Source organism: Notolabrus celidotus, chromosome 7, assembly GCF_009762535.1.
Source record: "Notolabrus celidotus isolate fNotCel1 chromosome 7, fNotCel1.pri, whole genome shotgun sequence".
Lineage (NCBI taxonomy): Eukaryota > Metazoa > Chordata > Actinopteri > Labriformes > Labridae > Notolabrus > Notolabrus celidotus.
The window spans coordinates 6,103,303-6,124,481 of NC_048278.1; the positions used below are offsets into that span (position 1 = coordinate 6,103,303).

The 21,179-nt window shown below is 41.0% G+C and overlaps 2 protein-coding genes across 4 annotated transcripts; one reads left to right on the top strand and one right to left on the bottom strand.

Moving 5' to 3' along the window:
- Positions 1-654: 654 nt before the first annotated feature.
- On the bottom strand, positions 655-18,080 carry rfx1b (regulatory factor X, 1b (influences HLA class II expression)). Of its 2 annotated transcripts, none has more exons than XM_034687987.1 (18): positions 17,899-18,080; positions 15,559-15,934; positions 11,759-11,856; positions 11,563-11,634; positions 10,346-10,416; positions 9,945-10,230; positions 9,681-9,862; positions 9,434-9,553; positions 7,576-7,697; positions 7,313-7,431; positions 6,681-6,784; positions 6,436-6,587; positions 6,152-6,249; positions 4,777-4,926; positions 4,116-4,327; positions 3,876-4,029; positions 3,632-3,677; positions 655-3,528 (listed from the first exon to the last, which is right to left on the bottom strand). In XM_034687987.1, the coding sequence occupies exons 2-18, from the start codon at positions 15,905-15,907 to the stop codon at positions 3,353-3,355; spliced, it is 2,511 nt and encodes an 836-aa protein (XP_034543878.1). In that variant the 5' UTR covers positions 15,908-15,934; positions 17,899-18,080; the 3' UTR covers positions 655-3,352. The 2 variants fall into 2 exon arrangements, with proteins under 2 accessions (XP_034543878.1, XP_034543877.1); XM_034687986.1 differs by having other exon boundaries at positions 11,563-11,637; positions 17,899-18,066.
- A 1,124-nt stretch (positions 18,081-19,204) lies between these two features.
- On the top strand, positions 19,205-20,481 carry rln3b (relaxin 3b). Of its 2 annotated transcripts, XM_034687988.1 has the most exons (3): positions 19,208-19,725; positions 19,829-19,954; positions 20,060-20,481. In XM_034687988.1, exons 1-3 carry the CDS (start codon positions 19,671-19,673, stop codon positions 20,329-20,331), a joined length of 453 nt encoding a protein of 150 aa, XP_034543879.1. In that variant the 5' UTR covers positions 19,208-19,670; the 3' UTR covers positions 20,332-20,481. The 2 variants fall into 2 exon arrangements, with proteins under 2 accessions (XP_034543880.1, XP_034543879.1); XM_034687989.1 differs by having other exon boundaries at positions 19,205-19,954.
- Positions 20,482-21,179: the final 698 nt, after the last annotated feature.

Consider the following 21,179-nt stretch of genomic DNA (forward strand, 5'->3'; position numbering starts at 1 on the left):
AAGACTTGTACTTTGTCCACCACTGTTAAAACTCTTTGAGGTGTTAAAGCTTTCAATACAGCTGGGAAAAAAATCAGAACTGGATTCATCAGTTTCAAAATGGCTAAGACGCTGTCGGCCATATTTCAAAGGGATGTTTAACCTTACACATGTTGAAATTGTATGGAGTGCCAGTTAAGCCTAATGGTTATCATGTGCCCCATGTACAGAGGCTTTAATCCTTGTAGTTTGAATCTGTCCTGTAGCTCTTTAAGTCATTCCACTCTCTTCCCAGTTTGCTGATCTACCTGCCACCCTACCCTCTAAATAAAGGAATAAAAAGCCCCAAAATGAATCAAACAAAGTTCTGTTAGTGTCTTTGGCTGTAGAGGATCCTCCCAAATTTTAAAGAACTCACTCAATCACTGTGTGTGTAACCTTAGGCCAATCCTCTCAGGTTTTGGACACACCCTGCTGCCTTCAGGTGTTTCAGAGTCAGTGAGAGTCTCATGAAAATGTAAGATTGAGTGTTTTTGGTGCTTTGAGCCTCTCTCGTGGGCAGAGGAACAACTTACTATAACGCTGGAGAGCTCCTATGAAGAAAGAGTATTCTGGCACAAGTTTTGAAAGCAACCACATCCTTTTAGTTCACAGAGAAGAATGTACACATGTTGATCACAAGTACAAAGGTCTTTATCACACAAAGAGGAGCTCAATTACAAAAGGTTCAGCAGCACAAGCTCAGGACAGATCCAAGTCATGTTTCTTCACAATAATGAATCAGTGGTTAAAACATGGTTTTATTTGTCAAGTCAGATTCAGTTTTCTGTCCTTGACATAAATTTAAATCTACTCTCTTATCTTATATTGAGGGGTCTTTGGTGGGCTTTGGGGAGTCTGACTATCCTGCAGGTCATCCAACTAAAAACTGAAATATGTTAATTTTTCTCTAATTTTTAAAGTCACATATTCCATAAAATCAATATCTACTTATGTCATTTTTGAAGTCTCTGAATTCTCATCCCAGGTCCATAATCACAATAAAAATAAAGCTCAGTCGTGGGGACAGTGGACACACACAATAACATGTTTCTTAAGGCAATAATGGTTCAACAACATACAAATACTTTGGACTCTGTTGACAAAAGGTACATTATATAGGCTGATCTACAAAATATTCAACATCAATTTCCAGAAAGAAAAATCTTTAACACTACAAAAAGTTAGAGAGCTGTGGCTGGTACACATGGAAGCTGATGAGTGCAGCTGATAGGATGGGATAAGCTTTGGGTGTTCAGCTCTGAAGCTGCATGGAGGGGTGACATGTATCAACAAGAGAGATTGAAGCCTTAAGGCAGGGGTTCCCAAACTTTTCAGCCCGCGACCCCCAAAAATATAGATGCCAAAAACTTGCAACCCCCACTGTCCCTCAAAGTGATTTAATGTGGCTTCATTTAGCTGGTCTGCAGAAAATGACCCTACCTATATGAGCATGTGTCTGTGTTTCCTGTGCTGTTATGTATTAACTTGCTGCTACTGATGCTTTGATAATTAACTGTTCACTGATCCTAAACTAAACTAAAGGAGTCATCTGGAAAAAGAAAGGCAGAAAGCTCATTACATTTTCTATTTCGAAGGTTTTATTTCAAATTTAGCTACTATTTTTGTTGGGGAAGTCAACAATTAATTGACTATCGATTAAACGCCCCTGGACTGATTATGACCCGGTTGTGCTCCCGGCTGACACCTGACCACGTTCACATGCTTATTGTTCTCAACAAGAACGAGTAGACAGAAAAGTGAAATATGTTTCTGTTCAGTTCCCTTGTTGAAGTCTGAGCCTTCACTTTTATGACTTTATGTCCGCTGAGATTATGAGCCTGCTCCACACGTTCATATTCAGCGTGTTTAACATTTAGAACATCTCAATACGATCCGTAGATATTCAATACTGTCAGTTATATACATTGCGTTGTGAAGGAAAATGTGATTCAGGGGAAAAAACGCATTTGGTATAGTTTTTGACATGGAAAACTTTTACGCTTTTTCAAATGATTAATCAATAATTGATCGTTAACATTTACAAAGATCGATCACGGAAAATACTTGAAATTTACATACCTAATTAATAAATAAATAATGGGTAAAATGTACTTTATTTAGATAACTTTAAAAAAATAATTCTCTTTGAGGTGTTAAAGCTTTCAATACAGCTGGGAAGAAAATCAGAACTGGATTCATCAGTTTCAAAATGGCTAAGACTTTGTCGGCCATATTTCAAAGGGATGTTTAACCTTACACATGTTGAAATTGTATGGAGTGCCAGTTAAGCCTAATGGTTATCATGTGCCCCATGTACAGAGGCTTTCATTTTTGTCGATATTATTTTAAATAATGGGTAAAATGTACTATATTTAGATAACTTTTAAAAAAAGAATTCTGGAAGACATCTCACGACCCCCCATTTGTGTATCGTGACTCCCCAGGGGGTCCCGATCCACACTTTGGGAACCCTTGCCTTAAAGAATAGAAAATGGGGTGGATGACTGAGGAACAGCAAACTGAGCAGATCCTCCACAACACGGCTCGACTGTCACCATCTCAGGTCTTGAATAATATGCGTAAAGACTACTGTACTTCACAGGAGCATCATTTATTCATCCACCAATACGTCATAGATAGAATACAGATTTTTTTTTCAGGCTTGTAATCTCTCAAAGGCACGGGGTATCTGTGAAACGCTCAGACACAAGAGGAAGAGAAACAAGTACAAAAGCAAAGTATGGCATATTCCTGTAAATTAACATCCACCTACCAACAACACGGTGCAGGATCATCCCAGAGTGTATTTCACTCCAGTCCAGCTCCCCCTGCATAGTTAAAGCTTTAAAAGGCAAGGTGAATGACAGAGTATGATGAAGGACATCTCTTTACAGCACTCAGGTCAGTGGTTAAGGCGGGGCAGGGGAGGATTCAGGATGATATATTTTTATAGAGCTTTAGCTGGACGGGAGCGACTACTGACACTGGGTGGACAGGTAGGCACAGGGAACACGGAAGGAAGGGCTGTGAAGGATCAGGTGAACGCTAAATGGCAGCACAAAAATTGGCAAAGAGGCTCTCCTACTAAACACAACCCCAAACACACACACACACACACACACACACACACACACACACACACACACACACACACACACACACACACACACACACACACAAACTCACACACACTCATTCACTCACTCACTCACTCACCAAACGATCTGTTGACAAATGAGAAGCATACACAGGTTGATTGAATTGGATGGCATGATGTTAACTTTAAAGCAAAGTGTGCGTGTAAGCTCGTAGATATACGTATATAAAGGGTTTAAGGTGTGCCGTGGCTCTCCGTCAGAGAGAGAAGATTTAAACTTTTCCTGGGCTGCTTGGCAGGCGGCTCCATCGGATCCTTCTCCTCGCCGACAACACTCAGAGAGCCGGACTGCAGCACCAGATCTCCTGTCTCCTCTTCGCTGTCCTCTTCATCATCATCCTCTTCCTCATCTGGTGACAAAGGAGTTACAATGAGGTTACCCTTCAATAGAGCCTGAAACTAATCATACTTAGAACTACTATAATACTGCATAAAATCACAAGTAGATTTTACCTTTCTCCATGTCAGGAGAGATCCGGCTCTTGATTGTGCTCGCAAACTGTGACAGAGAGAGAGAGAGGGAGGGAGGGAGAGAGAGAGAGAGAGAGAAAGAGAGAGAGAGAGAGAGAGAGAGAGAAGGAGAGAGAGAGAGAGAGAGAGAGAGAGAGAGAGAGAGAGAGAGAAGGTTGAATATTTAATATCGAGGCGCACAAAGCACAGATGAATCATATGAGCAGCTGTTTGTGGAGACACATACTTCTCCCATGACTGCGATGGGTGTCACTCCTTTAGCCTCGGCCACCCTGTGTTCTATCAGGTAGTACATATACTCGTCATAGAGCAGGCGGATCAGGTGAAAGGAACCAAAGCTGGCAGCACTGCGTAGAGTCAGGTCCCGGATTACCATGGAGCTGTCGTGAGAGCAGAGACGGTCAAATTGACAATGAGTCAAATAAACTTGGATGTAATGTGTTGATGTGTAACCTCGTGCCCTCACCTGTAGAAGGACCAGTTAAGTAAGAAGACTTTGGCAGCCTTTGGTAGAGCGACAGCGTTGTGTTCGTATGGCTTTAAGGCCTGAGAGACCACCCCATCCAGCCAGGTGGCCCACTGCTCCAGAGAGTTCTGCTGCTGCAGAGTCATTTTAAAGTCCTGCTCTATCCTCTGGACCACATGGTCTTCACACTGACACACCCAGGAGGCCTGCTCCTAGAGAGAGAGGGGGGGGATGAGTGGGAGGTTTAGGTTCTGCCCTTTACTACACAGACACCCTCTGAGACATCCAATCCAATCCACTTTATTTATATAGCACATTTAAAAAGAACAGACAGAGACAGACACCACACAACTCTCACGCTGGGTTAAAAGCCAAGGAGTAAAAATATGTTTTAAGGCAGGATTTAAAAGTTGTTAATGTTGGGGACAATCTAACATGGGGGGTAGCTCGTTCCACAGTTTGGGGACCACTGCCGAGAAGGCACGGCCACCCCTGCTTTTCAGCCTGGTCTTAGGGACCACAAGAAGTTGCTGACCAGTAGACCTCAAAGACCTCGCGGGAGTGTAGCTTTGCAGGAGGTCAGGCATATACTGTGGAGCCACTCCATTTAACGATTTAAAAACATGTGGATATGAAAGAAGGAGGGGGCGGTGTAACAAACCTGTACATTAGTGAAATCCACGCGGTTGAGGTCTGAAAGCATCTGGTTGATCTGGGCCGAGTTCTGGAGGACGGCGCGGGCCGCTTGAGCCAGGTGGTTCAGACTGGTGTAGCGGCGCAGGGTTTGAGAGAAGGAGCATACACACACCACCTGATGGAAGGGAGGAGAGAGAGAAGGGAGCCGTGATAAGATGGATGTCTGTCAGGACGAAAAGGAAGGCCATGTTCACTGAACAAGTGGAATGAAGGTTAGTTGATAAAAAGCCTCTTCATCAAACCAACTGTTCCTTTTTTGATAAGTCGCATAAAAAGCCTCAACCTCAAAGCAGAAACTGTGTGAGGTCACTTGTTTAAAAAATAAAAAGTAGTTTTTTAGCAGCGATGAGACAAACTCAGGCTAACTGAATCAGCCTGAAGAAGGTAGAGGACTTTTCCACCGTTAGGGGACAGATGCTGTGGAAGGAGGATGTCGTTCTACATCGAAATGAAGGTTCAGTCTCCTTCTAGTTAATCTGACACATTCAGAATCATTGCCACTTTTGATACATTTGATTTCCTTTACTCTCATTGAGTTTGCATGTGTAAAATATGTGTATCTGAAAGGCCCATTATGACTCTGTAATGTAGTACTGTGTCGACTGTGTTCCTCATAGTATTCTTATTCCTCACTGGAACTCAAATCACTTTCTGGTGACCCACAAACTTCGACCTTTCCACCTTCGAAACATCAATCGTCTCCGCCCCTCCCTCTCCCCCACACTGCCGCCATCCTTGACCACAGCCTTGTCACTTCCCGTCTTGACTACTGCAACTCTCTCCTCTTCAGCCTCCCTCACAAATCCCTCCATAAACTCCAACTGGTCCAGAATTCAGCTGCCCGTATCATTACCCGAACCCCCTCCATCCACCACATCACTCCTGTCCTGCAACAGCTCCACTGGCTCCCTTTTCAGTTCCATATTCAATTCAAAGTCCTCCTGTTAACATTCAAGACCATCTACAACCTCGCCCCCCCATATCTGTCCGACCTCCTCCATGTTCCCACTCCCTCCCTCTCTCTCTCAGATCCTCTTCCTCCACTTTGTCAGTTTATATTGTTTTGATTTTGATTTTGATTTTGTTTCCTTTAATGCGTAAATTCGTGTCTGTATATATATCTGTGCGGTGTCCTTGAGTGCCAAGAAAGGCGCCTTTAAATAAAATGTATTATTATTCTTATTATTATATATAGAAGATTATATCCATATCATAAACCATGAACAATTAGACCACTAGGAAAACTGTCGTCTAGGGTCTTAGGTCGTCTAATCATCAGGATTCATATCAAGCACACTGATGATAGATCCATCTGTCCATTGGTAAAACATCACACATACCTTGATGCGAACCATCTCCTCAGGGATGTTCATCATGGCGCCAGACAACCAACTCTCCAGGCTTTTGGCAAAGTTTCGGATGGCCTGAGTTAAGGCACCTGTGGCAGAGACGGTGGTAATGTAATGAGAAGGGGTTAATGCACATTTCAAAGCAAGTTTATAATAGAGGCAACATCTTAATTGAAACACAGACACCCTGACACTTTTCAAGGCAGGTATAAATGAAATCTGTAAATGAACGCTGGACTGATCAGTGTTTGGTTCTAAAGGCTCTGTTCACTCACTGGGGATGGGTCTCAGAACATCAGAGATGAGGATTTCCACCAGAGTCTGGTAGAGCAGGTTGTCGCACTCTTTTGTCCACTGCAGCACGGGCTCAAACTTACACAGCACCACCAGACACGCTTTGGGTAAACGCTTCTCGGACTCATTGTGCCTGGAGGAGAACATGAGATAACTGTTATAATGCACAACCTTTATGTTAAAGTGACTCATTCATCAGGCAGATTTGGTAATAGGTGACGTTTACAGGTTGAGTGATTCTGCGTCGTTGAGCTGGCTGAACCTCCAGAAGGATTTCCACAGTGTCTCCACAAGAGTGAACTGAAGGTTGACCATCACGTCCATTATGGCCTGAGAGGATCAGACAAAAAACCAAGAGGTGTTTCAACTGTCCAACCAACCTTTGAGCAACCTTAGCTTTTTCAAGTGTGACATCAACTGTTAATACAACAGTGTTTCTATAACATCGGGGGCTATGATGGATGTTAGAGACATAGAGTAATTTGAGTGTATGCCTTTAATTGTCATGCTGCAGGTGCTGCTAATTTGGAGCAACTGAGCATGTGCGCTGCAATGTGTGCTTTCATCTGAGCAGGACAAGGAGCAACATATTTTCTAACCGTAGCTTTGTTGTTGTTTTTTTATAGTTTTGTCACTTTTGTTGAAATATAAGTTAATAGCGACTAGAGATGTGAATTTTGTTTGTCAATAATTTGAATAAATTCTCAGTTTGTTTAATTTTATATGGCATCCATTTCATTTTTAGTAAACCTGTTTTACAACGCACGAGTCAGAAATATCACGTCCTGCAAAAGTTGCCAAGAAGGTTTTTGCTAAAAGTTGCCACTACAATGGATGTATTTGTTTGTAACTGTCTACCTCACAGTGTTCTCTGTAGAGCGTCTGAAAGGCCTTCAGGTGTTCCAAAAGAATCCCATCAGGTAAGGTCTGATCTTGCAGATCAATGTCCACAAAGTCTGGCAGTGCCCTGGAGGCCTCTACACGAAATACAGGAACAGCAAAGCAGACAACAGAGTTACAGTGAGATCTTTACTCATCAATAAATAACATCAAAGTTAAATAAAGTGTTGGGTTTTCTAGAAAAGAAAGGTCAACGTTTGAAGGGTACAGGTGTCACTCACCGAGGAACTGCTGATACTGTTGAACCTGGGCTGAAATGTCACAGAGTGCTCCTGCCTGCTGCTGAGCCATCCCACCTGGTGTCCCATTGCTGATCCCCTGTGTCTTCTGAGCCGGCTTTATCCTGTTGGACAGAGAACCCATCAGTCAGTGAGACAGAGAAATGTGCACCCTGACTGATGCACATCTTTTATGGTCTGTCTCAGACGCAGCAGCAGGAGTTCAATCTTAAACCTTTTCCTTCATTATTCTGTATTCTGCAGGATTCTCTTTAAGAGCTTGCCTGAGATCTTTCTGAGAAACACTTACGATTCTGAGACAGATTTTTATTCAACACCCAACTATCAATGTTCTGATTAACAAACAAGTAAAGATGACAAAGATGGTGCAGAAACATATTTCTTTATTTTTGGAAAGCAGTCATTTTAATTTGGTTTATAGAGTCCCCTCTTTCTGATGATCTGTATTGGTTATCATTTGTTTATATTGATAACGAGGAGGGACAGGGGGCGCTAAATGGACACTACATGGACTGACACTTGAGAAGTTGTCAGACTTGGGTGAAAATGAGTCCCTGAGTGTTTTCGAAACCACCTACAGTACGTACTGATTTAGCCAAAATTAAGTATGTAGTATGTTAACAAGAGCAAAATCTGCAGTATGCCAAAACCATAGACTGTATAATTAATGGACGTAGTATCCGTGACGTCACCCATCTGTTTCTGAAGAGCTGTTTTGAGACCAATCGGCTGCGGCAGCCATATTGCTTCTGTCGAGCCAGTGTGACGCAAAGAGGCGGGCTTTGAGCCTCCTAGCCAACAGCTGCAGTGTTCCCACAGGCAGCTGTGCCTCTCATTGGAAGAATGGTAATCTCAATATCTTCGAAATTGCCGAATTTGAAAAAAAATTCACCCCCCTCACAGTGAGAGGACATCGAGAAATTAGCTATTCAGACTACACTCATCTTTTGTACCAGGCTGTAAACATGTTTATTAATGCTGCAAAGATCGTCTTTTCCCCATTCATATGTATGTGACTTCCGGTACTTCCGGAGCCAGCCTCAAGCGGATCCTCGATGAACTGCAGCTTTTAACACTTCCACATTGACTCATATTTTTAGACCGGAGGTTGCCGCTTGGCCAAAACTCCCCGGATGTTGTACTGATTCGGGAAAATTTCACAGTATGCATCAGACCAGTCTGCCTCACGTACTGTTTCCCACAATGCACAGCTCTCATTCCTATTTTTCTTTTTTCTTATTTTTTTACTTGGGAAATTCCGTTTGTATGTGCTGTGAAAATGATTAAATTACATATAAACCACTTCCTAACTTTTTAAATCATAAGTGATGCTAAAAAAGCAGTTTCTCTATCAGCCTGGACGTGGTTTACTTCCGCTTTCCGAAACCGGAAATCTAGTGACGTCTGGCTCAGCATCCTGCAGACCAGATCAAACAGAACAGTCATACTAAATACTCAATTCAAACGCAGTATGTAGTATACAGTACCTATTGCATACTACATTCATAGATAGTATGTAGCAGGCCGTTTCAAAAACAGCCCGTCTTTTACTCTTTCTTCTTTCTTGGGGTGGCACTTGGGGTGGCCAATCAGATAAAAAAAGGTTATGGGATGTAGGGCCCTCAACCTCACGGCTTGACTTTAGTGGATGGTTGTGGTTTGTCATCTTTTGTATTTGGTTACATCTTTTAAAATGGTGTCATGTGTTGAGTTTACCGTTTGGGTCCTACTGACAAGTATCACGTTACTAAAAAATATCACTAAAACTAAAAAAAGTAAACTACAACTAAGAATTTTATTACAGCCTTGGGTTCAAAGGCAGGTGGTCATGTGTGGATACCTGTTTTTCTGTGAGAAAGGCTGCTGCCTCATGGCCATGTGCTGTTGATCGTCTATCAGTCTGAGAAGAGGGGAGCCTGACTTGATCCTCAGACCGTAGTAGTGGTACTTAGAGTTCCCTCTGAAACACAAACATGAAAGGTTAAGACAACACTCTCAAATACTTAACTTTGAAAATGACAGAATGTGTGTGTGTGTGTGTGTGTGTGTGTGTGTGCGTGTGTGTGTGTGTGTTGAAGCATGCATACCTGGTTCCTAATCTCCGTGTGCGTAGCCCCATGAACACAGACCTGATGAGTTTCCCAAAGGATGCAGCATTAACAGGTTCCAGTTTCTGCTCCTGGCAGTGCAGCAGGTAGTGGTAGTAGAGGGTGCAGCGGGGAAGACTCACCCCCTCAGCTCCCTCGTAGTTATCACACAACCATTGAACCTACAGAGGAATAACATGTTTATAACCTCATTATCTGTCATCATAACCATAATGTGAAGTTCTTTTGAACCTAGGGACTCACTGTAGCAGGCGGAGCACGAGAGTTAGGACTGGAGTAACTCTGTCCTCCTCCTCCTCCTCCTCCTGCTCCTCCACCTAACACATAACCTCCCTGAATGACAAAGCCTCCTCCACCTGCAGCTGCTCCGCTATTGGCTCCCGCTGTTGTCACAGAAACCGACTGCGAGGTCAGAGTGCCACTGAGGTCAGACTCTGAGCTGGGCGTGGCCTCGTAGTAGGCAGACGAGGAGGCGGGAGGAGTCTGGGAGAAGATGGGCGAGTCGGAGAAAGGGTAGCTGCTGGATCGACTGGAGACACGAGAGTACGTACGGACACAGAGACTCATAAATACACAGAACACACCGGAGAGACACAGCATGTGTGTTTATCATCATGCACACTGAGCAGTTCCTCTCTACTCACATGTTGGATGTAGTAAACGCTGGTTCTCCTCCGTCCACATACTGCACCTGGCCTGTGTACACATGCTCCACCTGAATAACAAGCAAACCAAGTGATGTGTTTTAAATGTCTGCCTGCTACTGAATACAACACTGACCAGAGTACAGAGAACAGAAACAGAGCAGTGTGTTAAAAGAAAACCAAAACAAAGAGCTAAAAGGTGATACTGTACAGACATGTGTGTCTGTGTCTGATCATTCTCTTTTTTCTTTTTTTTTAAAAAAGGTATATTTTGGGCTTTTAAAACTTTAATGATAGATGGTGAGGATAGTGGATAGTGTAGGAAACAGGGAGAGAGTCGGGGAATGACATGCTGGAAAGGAGCCGAAACCCAGTCTGCCTGCTACATGGGCGCACAACTTAACCAGTAGGGCAAGTCCGCGCCCGCTGATCATTTTCTTTCTGCTTGTGATAACAGATAAAACACACTGTTCTTTTGTCCAAAATCAAAAATGGAAAACGCTCTGCTTTTCTCACCCATATCCTTACCACTTTAACATCCTTGTATATGCCACTTTCATTCCCAGCACTATTGTACATGGATAATTCTAACTATTATGCGCTTCTGTAAATATTATCATTTAATTTAATTGTATTTAATTGTATTTAATTGTATTGTATTGTATTGTATTGTATTGTATTTCATTTCATTTCATTCTATTTTATTTTATCTTATTTCATTTTATCTTATTTTAATCTAATTTAATTTCAATTTTATTCATATTTAAATCTTATTTTATTCCTTCTTTCTATTAATAATTTGACTTTCTTACTTATTGTGCATAAGAGCATTCTGTAATGACTGAATTTCTCCCCCGGGATAAATGAAGTATTTCTGATTCTGATTCTGTGTCACTGTGAGTGACTTGTTGTGATTCTTCAAATCTCATTTGTAGATTTTAAGTTCTAAGTACCTGGCAAACTTTCTTTTGGCTACCTATGGCATGTTAAAGTGATTCTTTAAATAAGCACACTCCCTTAGATAGATATGGATAATAAAGACCTGTATCAAGATAAGACTCTTGTCATATGATATAAGGGTGGAAAAGGTAGAGTGAAACTGGATGGGACCTTTTAATTCAAAGTCAAATATTTAAAAAATGATTCAGAGGATAGGGACTAAATCAAATGGAAACTTTAAATTAACGTATTTAATGCGAGTAGAAATTTGTGCTTACCTCTTGGTTGATGTGCTGCAAGCTGTTGATATGACCCGTCTGAATCCTCTTGGCTGCTTGCAACACTGACCTCTGCTGGTGAAAAAGCCAAAGTGTCTGATCAAACTTCAGGTAATCGATGATTTGGTGTGACATGCTCTTATATAGTTGCACAGTTAATTAATGTGTACAGTACGTGTCAATGTTTGCCTCTTACCTGTGTGTTGGTCTGCACTGGTTGGACCACCTGAGCAGGAACACTTGGGGCAGGTGGACTGGAGTCTGACAGACTGTCATTGGAGTGAACGGAGTCATCTAGAGAAGCAGAGGGAGGCGGGAGGAGATATGTGTCATCAGACAATCACACACAACCAACCACGTTAACACAAGTTCAATACTCACAGCAAACTGCTTCCAGATCATAATAACAGCCTGTGCAGAACATCCCGCTAACAAGTGTGTGTGTGTTTGTTAAACTGAAGAGTCGGGAGGAGGAAGAGTGTGTCTGCCTAGCTGACCTCTCATCCTTATATGTTGCAATGTAGAAGAACAGCCTTGGACAGCTAATCTCCCCAGATGGAGAGCAAAATCACTCCATCTTGTAAACATGCAGATCAAATGAGAGGGGGAAGTGAGGGATGATAGACAGAGGAAGAAACAGAGGATGAAAAGGGAGTGGGAGGGATGGGTAATATTCTCTATATATAATATCTTATACTGGAGTAGAATGTGTTGTTCTAAAGCATTATATTACATTGAATTGTATTTTGTTTTGCATATGTGTCTACCTGCAGGTGGAATCTTGCAAATCAGCTTAATCTTGCCAATGCATCTCCTCTCATGAATGTCATACACGGTCCCTGACAAACTGAACTTTTAACTAAACTAAACTAAACTAAACTAAAATAAAATAAAATGAAATAAATAAAATACAACAAAACTAAATTAAAATAAAATAAAATAGAATAAACTAGCCATTCTAAGAATCCAGAGAGATACTTCACAACTTCTACCTGACAGCCTCACATCACAAACACAACACCTACAACTAAATCAATGAAACAGACTTTGTTTAGTGTTACTCTTCTGTTCACTCTTGTGGAGTTCTGTGTTAACAAATCAAGTTAAATCATTATGTTATTAAGTAAGTAAGCAGGTAAGTAAGTAAGCAAGTAAGCAGGTAAGTAAGTAAGTAAGTAAGTAAGTAAGTAAGTAAGTAAGTAAGTCAGTAAGTAAGTAAGTAAACAAGTAGGTAAGTGAGTAAGTAAGTGAGTGAGTGAGTGAGTAAGTCAGTAAGTAAGTAAGTAAACAAGTAGGTAAGTGAGTAAGTAAGTGAGTGAGTGAGTGAGTAAGTAAGTAAGTAAACAAGTAGGTAAGCAAATAAGTAAGTAAATAAATAATAAATAAATGAGTGAGTAAATAAATAAATGAGTAAGTAAGTAAAGAAATAAATACATGAGCAAGTAAGTAAGAATGTAAATAAGTAGATAAATAAAAAAGTACATAAATAAATACATAAATAATAAAATACGTAAATACATTAATCAAAATGTAAGTAAACAAATACATAAATCAAAACATAAGTAATTAAATAAGTAGAAAAATAAATACATAAGTAAGTAAATAAGTAAAATAAATAGATAAATAAGTGGGTAAATAAATAAACAAATAAATAAATAAGTAAATAAAGAAAGAAAGTGTAAGTGTTTGGGTGAAAAATCAAATAAAAAAATACATCTAAACACTTCTTGTGTCCTTTTTGATAAAACACTTTTTCCAAGAAAGCTCAGTCATGAAGTTAACTTGGTGTTCCTGCAGCAGTGGGCTGAGCCCCTGGCCTGTGAGTCTCTCTCTCTGGGGGAAAGTGCAGAGTGTTACCTGATACCAGCCGGCAGAAAGGCCTATGAATAGATGATGCTAAATTAAACTTACATACAGACACCAAGGTTGACTCGATTTCATCTCCACCAGGTTAAAAGGACTGTTGTCTTTATAAACATGCATGTTTCACTTCATGGAGACATTAGGCCGTTATTAAATTCATTCAATTTGACCCAAACTAGTCTGTTCTGATATCTGGGAGAGCTCCAAAGCCTGGTAATCACACATTAGATTAGCTACCATAGAAACTGGCTTATTGAATTTGTCCTGCACCGCTGCTGGAATTGCAGACTTGAGCCAAGTTGACGTAATATAAAAAGAAAACATCATTAACACCTGCTCTCTATGTAAAAGCAAAGCAGCAGAGTAGAATGGAAGTCAGGATCCATCCATCAGACATCCACACGCGTACATTTGGGACTATGTAGCCTAGCAACCAACCTCGCGAAAGTCCATCAGCCTGTTCATTCTCATAATGTATGCACTCTCAGACCAGACAGGCAGACTACAGCAGAGTTTGATCCGCCATGGAGGAGATTTATGATGATTTTCATATTAGAAATGTGATTATCCTGTTTCGACCCAAACATACATCACCAAGGAACACAAACCAACAATCCCCTTAATACACAACACATACATGCAGAGTATTATGGTATGTCTCAGTGTATCAGTCAAGTATTGCTGCCCCGAAACAAAGAGAGACTGCTTTTTATATGTTCTGTTGAAGTGATGAGCGAGTGAACTAGGCAGGAGGTCTGAATGATTGTGCACTTATGCTCCTTTAGGTGAAAGAGAATTAGAATATACTGATTATAACACTCAGTATTACTCTGTGGTAGTGCTAGTTATTTAGCAATTGACCTGATTGACAGTTAACACCTTTTATCTCTATGTTTTAATAAAGTAGTCACAGTTTCCAGATCCTAATCAAGGGACATTGTTCATTCATCACAGGGTTCAACCACATTCATGAGTCTGAAGATATTCGGAGGCACTGGTTTGGCACAGAGGATAAATTGTGCACCCCATGCTAAGAACCTGTAGCCCTAACGCAGGCGGCCCAGGTCCGACTCCAGCCTGCTACCCCTTTTCAGCACGTCACTCCCTGCTCTCTCTCTCTTGTGGTTTCCTGCTCTGTCCACTTTCCTATCCTCTCCATGTTAAAGTGCTTTTTTCCTTTTGGCTCCATTTCAATACCAATAGCTACACTACCAGTTAAAAGTTTGGAAACACCTTCTCATTCAAAGGTTTGTATTTATTTTAATTATTGTAAACACTGTAGATTAATACTGAAGACATCAAAACTATGAAAGAACATATATGGAATTATTGAATGAACCAACAAAGTGTTAAACAAAGCAGAATATGTTTTATATTTTAGATTCTGTAAAGTAGCCCCCTTTTTCCTTCATGACAGCTTTGCACACTCTTGGTATTCTCTCAGTCTGCTTCATGAAGTGGTCTCCTCGAATGGTTTCTAATTAACATGAGCCTTGTCAAGAGTTCATTTGTAGAATGACTTGCCTTCTTAATGTGTTTGAGACCATCAGTTGTGTTGATCAGAGGTAGGGTTAGTACACAATGGATAGCCCTATTTGACTACTGTTGTAATCCAGATTATGGCAAAACCAGATTATTTCATAGTTTTGATGTCTTCAGTATTAATCTACAATGTTGAAAATGATCAAAATAAATAAAAACCATTGAATGAGAAGGTGTGTCCAAACTTTGGATTGTTAGCGTATATGAAAAAGGATCTTAGGGGCGAATACAGACAAGCGTTGACCAACCTTTCTTAGTTGTATAAACAAAGATTCATCCACATCTCTGCACTGATGAGTAACTGGAATCTCTAAGTACTGAGCAAAGCATCAGTTTAAGACTTGACTTGATACAGAACTTCAGGACAGACTGACACTTCTTCAGATTGCTTTCCGTGTCTGCCTTTCTGCTGCTTATCTGAGAAGAAACAACTGCTCCATGTATCTCTCTGAGTGTGAGTGTGTGTGTGTGTGTGTGTGTGTGTGTGTGTGTGTGTGTGTGTGTGTGTGTGTGTGTGTGTGTGTGTGTGTGTGTGTTGTGTGTAAATTTCATATTCTGTGAGTCTGAGTCGATCAATCCTTCGTCTCTCACCTGTCACAGTCACTATGATGAACTGTGGCGAGTTGCTCTGACCGTTACTCTTCTGGACTGCAGAGGCCTGGATTTCAGGGCTTACGTAGCGTTGTGCGGGGGCGGGCAGAACCGCTGCCTTCTGGCTCTGGGCCTGGGTGGGTGTGGCTTGAGAACAAAGTGCATCCTGTCCTGTTTTCGAGGCGGCGGCTGATTGGTTTACCGATGTGATGGTTCCTGAGGTCGGCGGGATGTCTGACAGGAAGTGCGCCGACTTTGAAGACGAGGGTGTGGTGGAAGCAGGCGTTGCTATGGTTACTGTGTTGGTCTGCTGAGGCTGAAGGTCTTCTGAGTATCCAGAAGTTGCCATAGCAACTAAGGGTTTGAGGCACTCGTTCTGTGGATGAAAAATAATGAGGCACTCATTAACCAGTGCCGTGAACATATAGAGACACACCTGAGTTTGCTTTTTATTTTCCCTTTCTTTCTTTCTTTCTGAGTCAGGAGTGTGTCTGCTCGTACTTATGTAAGAGCTCAAATGTGTGTGTGTGTGTGTGTTTGTGTGTGTGTGAGTGTAACATAACCCAGGAGGAAGTGGGGCTTTTGTCTGACGCCACACAGTAGTCAAAGATAACCAATTTAGATCAGAATGAAATACAATCTCAAAACCAGAGTGCAATGACCCTCTGCATAGAGTTTTAGCCAGATCAATGAATCCATCTTTATTTATATAGCAACTAATCACAACAGATGTTATTTGATGACTCTTCACAAACAAAGCAGGTCTACACCATACTCTCTGGTATATCATTAACAAGGATAAGATCCAGTCCCATCTTACAGACAGGACTCAGTCTGATCTCATCTTAATCCACCATGAGCAGAGCACTTTGCTGCATTTAGCAAGTTACAGTGGCAAGGACAAACTTCCTTTAACAGGCAGAAACCTCCAGCAGGACCAGACTCATGTTAGACACACATCTGCTGAGACCGAGTTGGAGAGAGGGATAGAGGGAGATGAAGAGAGAGAGAGATGATAGTGGTGAGAGTGAGACCCCCTTTGAGAATAAAATCATACTATTAATTGAACCACTGCCAGTCACTGTAGGATCAGCCGCTCCTGCGTACACAAGCACAGTTACTACACTTTGCATCACCTTAATCTGTCACTCAGCCAGTCGAGGTTCAACTCAGTATAATTGATTCCAGACTAAGTGTTTTTTGGTCATATCAAGTGAAATATGCAAGAAAAACAGTCATCAGTGCTGGATAGTGATGCTTTTCAACAGGTGTCACATATGTTACACAGCAAAGGGACTAACTCCTGACTGAAGTGTGTGACTCAAGCAGGTTTAAAGACAGAGGTCATGTGCTCAGTGATAGCAAGTACCATCAAATCAATGACTTCTGTGTGGAGCCTAACCCTGATTTATCTTAGTCCTCATTGAAACCTTTGAGTTGTCAAGATACTCCTTACTGTGCCAAGTTGTTGCACATGTTGACATATATCTTCATCTTGATTTTGGGCCCTCAAGTTTATTTGGGGTAATTCAAAGATTGTCTTTGGTCAAATACATCCCTTAGTCCTGTTACTCCTGGGGAAAAGGCCCAGCTGTTTTTGGAAATTAATTTGTGTCTGACACAAAAAAGAGAAGAGACTAACTAATGCATTAATGGGTTTGGTCTTTTCATTAACTTTGCTTTGAGTTTCTGCAGTGAGCAAACAAGACAACAGATGATGATCCAGCACACTGTGTACACTGGGCTGACCTGACGACACCAGACAGCACAAAAACTTTCACAAAGTCACACCATGACTGTAAACATATCACACTAACATCTCAACCCTCACAGCTCAAACTCTCACAACTTTTGAGGACCAGTTTCATGAGTTTGTCAGAGTTTAACGCGTCTGTAAAGTGAGTAGCAGTGATAGCTCCGAGCTAAGTAGCCGCTCGCTCACGTTGAGTTGTGACGTTACATAGCTAACTCAGCTAGCTGCTTATTAACGTGTGGGACTGTCGATGTGTCGAAGAGCAAACACCAAGTTTAGAGTCACAACAGTTTAGTCACAGTCAAAACTGACCGAGAAACAGAGAAAATGAGGCTTTAAACAAGCAGGACTGTCAGTACCGAACACAGCCGCCATCTTGTCTCTTATCACAGATCTGACATCGCCATAACAACCGTCCGCGTGCAGAGAGACAGTTCCATCCGCGTCACTGTTGACCATTAATTTACCGTTAATCTACCGATACCGCCTCAGACTGAACAAACACGTTTATAAAGAACAAACAACCAACAACGTTTATAAACAGCAACACATAAACCAGCATTCTGAAGTATTACATCGTGTCTTACTCTATTTTATCCCAGATTTGTCCTTTAAAGTTGTTCAAATTTATTCCTCAGATTTTAGGTTGTTGTTGTTGACTCCCGTTGCTTGGCTCTTGTCGCCAGGACTACGGTGACTATGGCGCCTTTGCCTGCCTTCACCGGGGCAACTGTTGCTACCCTCCCCGTCATAGCCCCGGCCATTACTTGCTGCTGATTGGCTGATTTGGGAGGTGGACGCCGCGTCATTAAAATAACTCATCGTTGATTGGTGGACAGTCCTTGTCTATCATTTTCACCATAGCCGGATTTTAATGATACTTTTTGTTATGGAAAATGTCAAGCAGATACACGGAAACCTATGAAATGTCACCTCTTTCACTTTAATGACTACTGTTTTCTTGTCTCTGCCTCCTTAACTGCTCAAAAAATGAATTTATTCAAAATAATAAAAAATCAGGAGCTCACATTAATCTAAGTTTGAAACATATACTGTGTTTGCGGTGTATAATAATAATAATAATAATAATAATAATAATAATAAAGTAGATTTATATAGCACTTATCAAAACAGATGTTACAAAGTGCTTTACATCATAATAGCCCAGAATAATAAACAAAGCATGAGAGAGAGACATGTAGAGCTAGCAAGACAATTTAAGAGGAACAGCTGAATAAAAGAGTAAAAGAGAAACTTATGATAACAATTAAAACAATATAACATTTGAAATCAGTAAAACAAATAAAACAACAAGTGAATAAGAAGAAACAACATAAAGAAAAACATTCATAAAAGTAAACTAAAAATAAATGTAGCATCGTCGACAAAACAATAGAAATTCCCAGCACTTTTGTACATAGATAATTCAAACTATTCTGCACTTCTGTATATACTTTGGTATCTTTAGCATTTTTTCATTTGGTCGTTATTTTATTTTATATTATTCTTATTTAAATCTTATTTTATTCCTTCTTCTATTAATATTTTGAATTTCTTACATACTGTTTAAAAGAGCTCTGTATGACTGAATTTCCCTCCCCGCGATAAATAAAGTATTTCTGATTCTGATTCTGATTCTGATTAATCTAAGTTTGAAACATATACTGTGTTTGCAGTGTATCACGTGTTTGTAACCGGGGTCATCCCTATGTTCCCACTGCCCAATGGTCCCACATTTCTAGGACATTTTCAAAATCAGATCTTGTGTTCCTACATTTTCTTTCAATTTAAGCCCTATCCCCCCATAACATTTTTTTGGAAGCACTTTATAGTAAATGAAGGAATGAATGAATGAATGAGTAATCCTATTTTGATCAGCAGCAGCAGAAATGGTCACACTCACAATCATTACAAGAAAAAATGAAAAGGGGCTGATCGAAAAAAGGTTTCGGCTGAAGCAGAGCTTATAGATGCCGAAATGTGGGAACATATGGCTGTGGGAACATATGGCTGTGGTAACATAGTGCTGTGGGAACATAAGCACGCCCCTGTATAAACCTACTTGTCTATGGGGTGACTGGATAGTGATCTCCATACTTTAGTCTGCAGAGCAGACAATGGGGCTGAGATTGTGCTGGTGACCCACAGCACAACACAACTAATGCAAGGGACAGAAAGGCCATCAAAAGGTCACAGGTGATTAGATAGCAGGAACTCTGCTGACATCACCTCATATCATCCCCTACTTAATCACAACTTTTGTCGTTCTCCATTTGCATTGTTCCTCCAAAAGGTCTCTGGTCTTATCTCAGGGCATGATGAAGATGAAGAGTGGAAGTAAGCTGAGGTCCTTTCTGAGATGCTGAGGTCTATAAAAGGGTTCACACTGTTCAGAAATAACACAAAGGAAACAGGTACATCAAGCCATTTCCAGTCTTTGACACTTTCAGTGTCTTTTTATCCTCACCATGTGGAAGGCTGCAATGTTGACTGTGGGCTTGTTGGTGGCGTTGATAGACAGGGTGCACTCTGATGATGGCAATCCCTCTTTCTATGGGGTAAAACTGTGCGGAAGAGAGTTCATACGAGCTGTCATCTTCACCTGTGGTGGTTCTCGATGGAAAAGAAGCGTAGGAGACTCAGGTAAGAGAGTGTCTGTGAGATTGTAGATTCTAGTTTATTTCAAATGATGTGCTTTTCCTACAGTTAAACTTTAAAATTAAGAAACCTACCTTTGCTCTCTATCAGTTCTTATGGGAGAAGAGGCCTTTAACCCATGGCACACAAATCCCATCCCTCAACTAACCAGTGAACAGGATCCTGCAGAGTCCCAGACATGGAAAGATCATACACCAAATGTGGCTGCTGGATTCTACCGCTCAGCTCGCTCACCGATCTCAGAGGAGGTGTTGGAGGCTCTGCGGAGTGCAGACAGGAAAGGACGGGATGTAGTTGTTGGACTTTCCAATGCATGCTGCAAGTGGGGCTGTAGCAAAGGTGAAATCAGCTCTTTGTGCTGAAACTTTATTGTAAATGATATAATTTATAATATATCTTGACAAGTCACTACAGAACAGATCTACTATTTTTCAATGTAATTCAATAATTTTGTCATGCTTAAGTTTCTTAGGCATCCATGTCTCATCCAATTGTTATTGAATATATTGTTAAAGGAAATTGTGTGTTATTGAAATGTGTCTACATGCGACAGTCTTTGATTGTTATGTATATGAAATAAAGCTTTGTGTAGTTGCTATGAGAGCCTCTGTTCCTCTTCCATAAGAGATACTATAACAGTGTTTTATTTGACAAAAACACTTCCACATTTCCAAAGAATTGTTTCAGAGAAACCGTTTGAGAAGGATTTCGAAATGAAAGGAAGTGGTGTTGACTAATTCACAGGGAGGCTTCATGGTCATTGAGTTATAGCTGCTCTCTGTCATTCTACCGAGGGTAAGAGAGAATAACTCTTCACTGGAATCTGGTTCAATTAACCTGCAATTTTCTGTCTCTTTGAAGGCTGTAATAAGGGCTTAACTTATTTTAGAGCAGGGGTGTCAAACATACAGCCCGCGGGCCAAAACCGGCCTGCCAGAGGTTCCAATCTGGCCAGCAGGATGACTTTGCGAAGTGAAAAAAATGACAGAGAACTGCAATTTTTCAATTAAAGTAACTCTTATTTCAAATTTGTCCTACAATCAAACAGCTGACAGCGCTCCGAGATATTTTTTTCTCAAAGTGAGGAAAAAGAATATTTGTAGCTTGCATAATACGGTAGAAATACAAAGACTTTTTGGACCCCTGCATACAACACTGTCCAGCAAGCGAACTGTTCATGCTTGAGCTGGGGGGTCAATAATAGTCAACT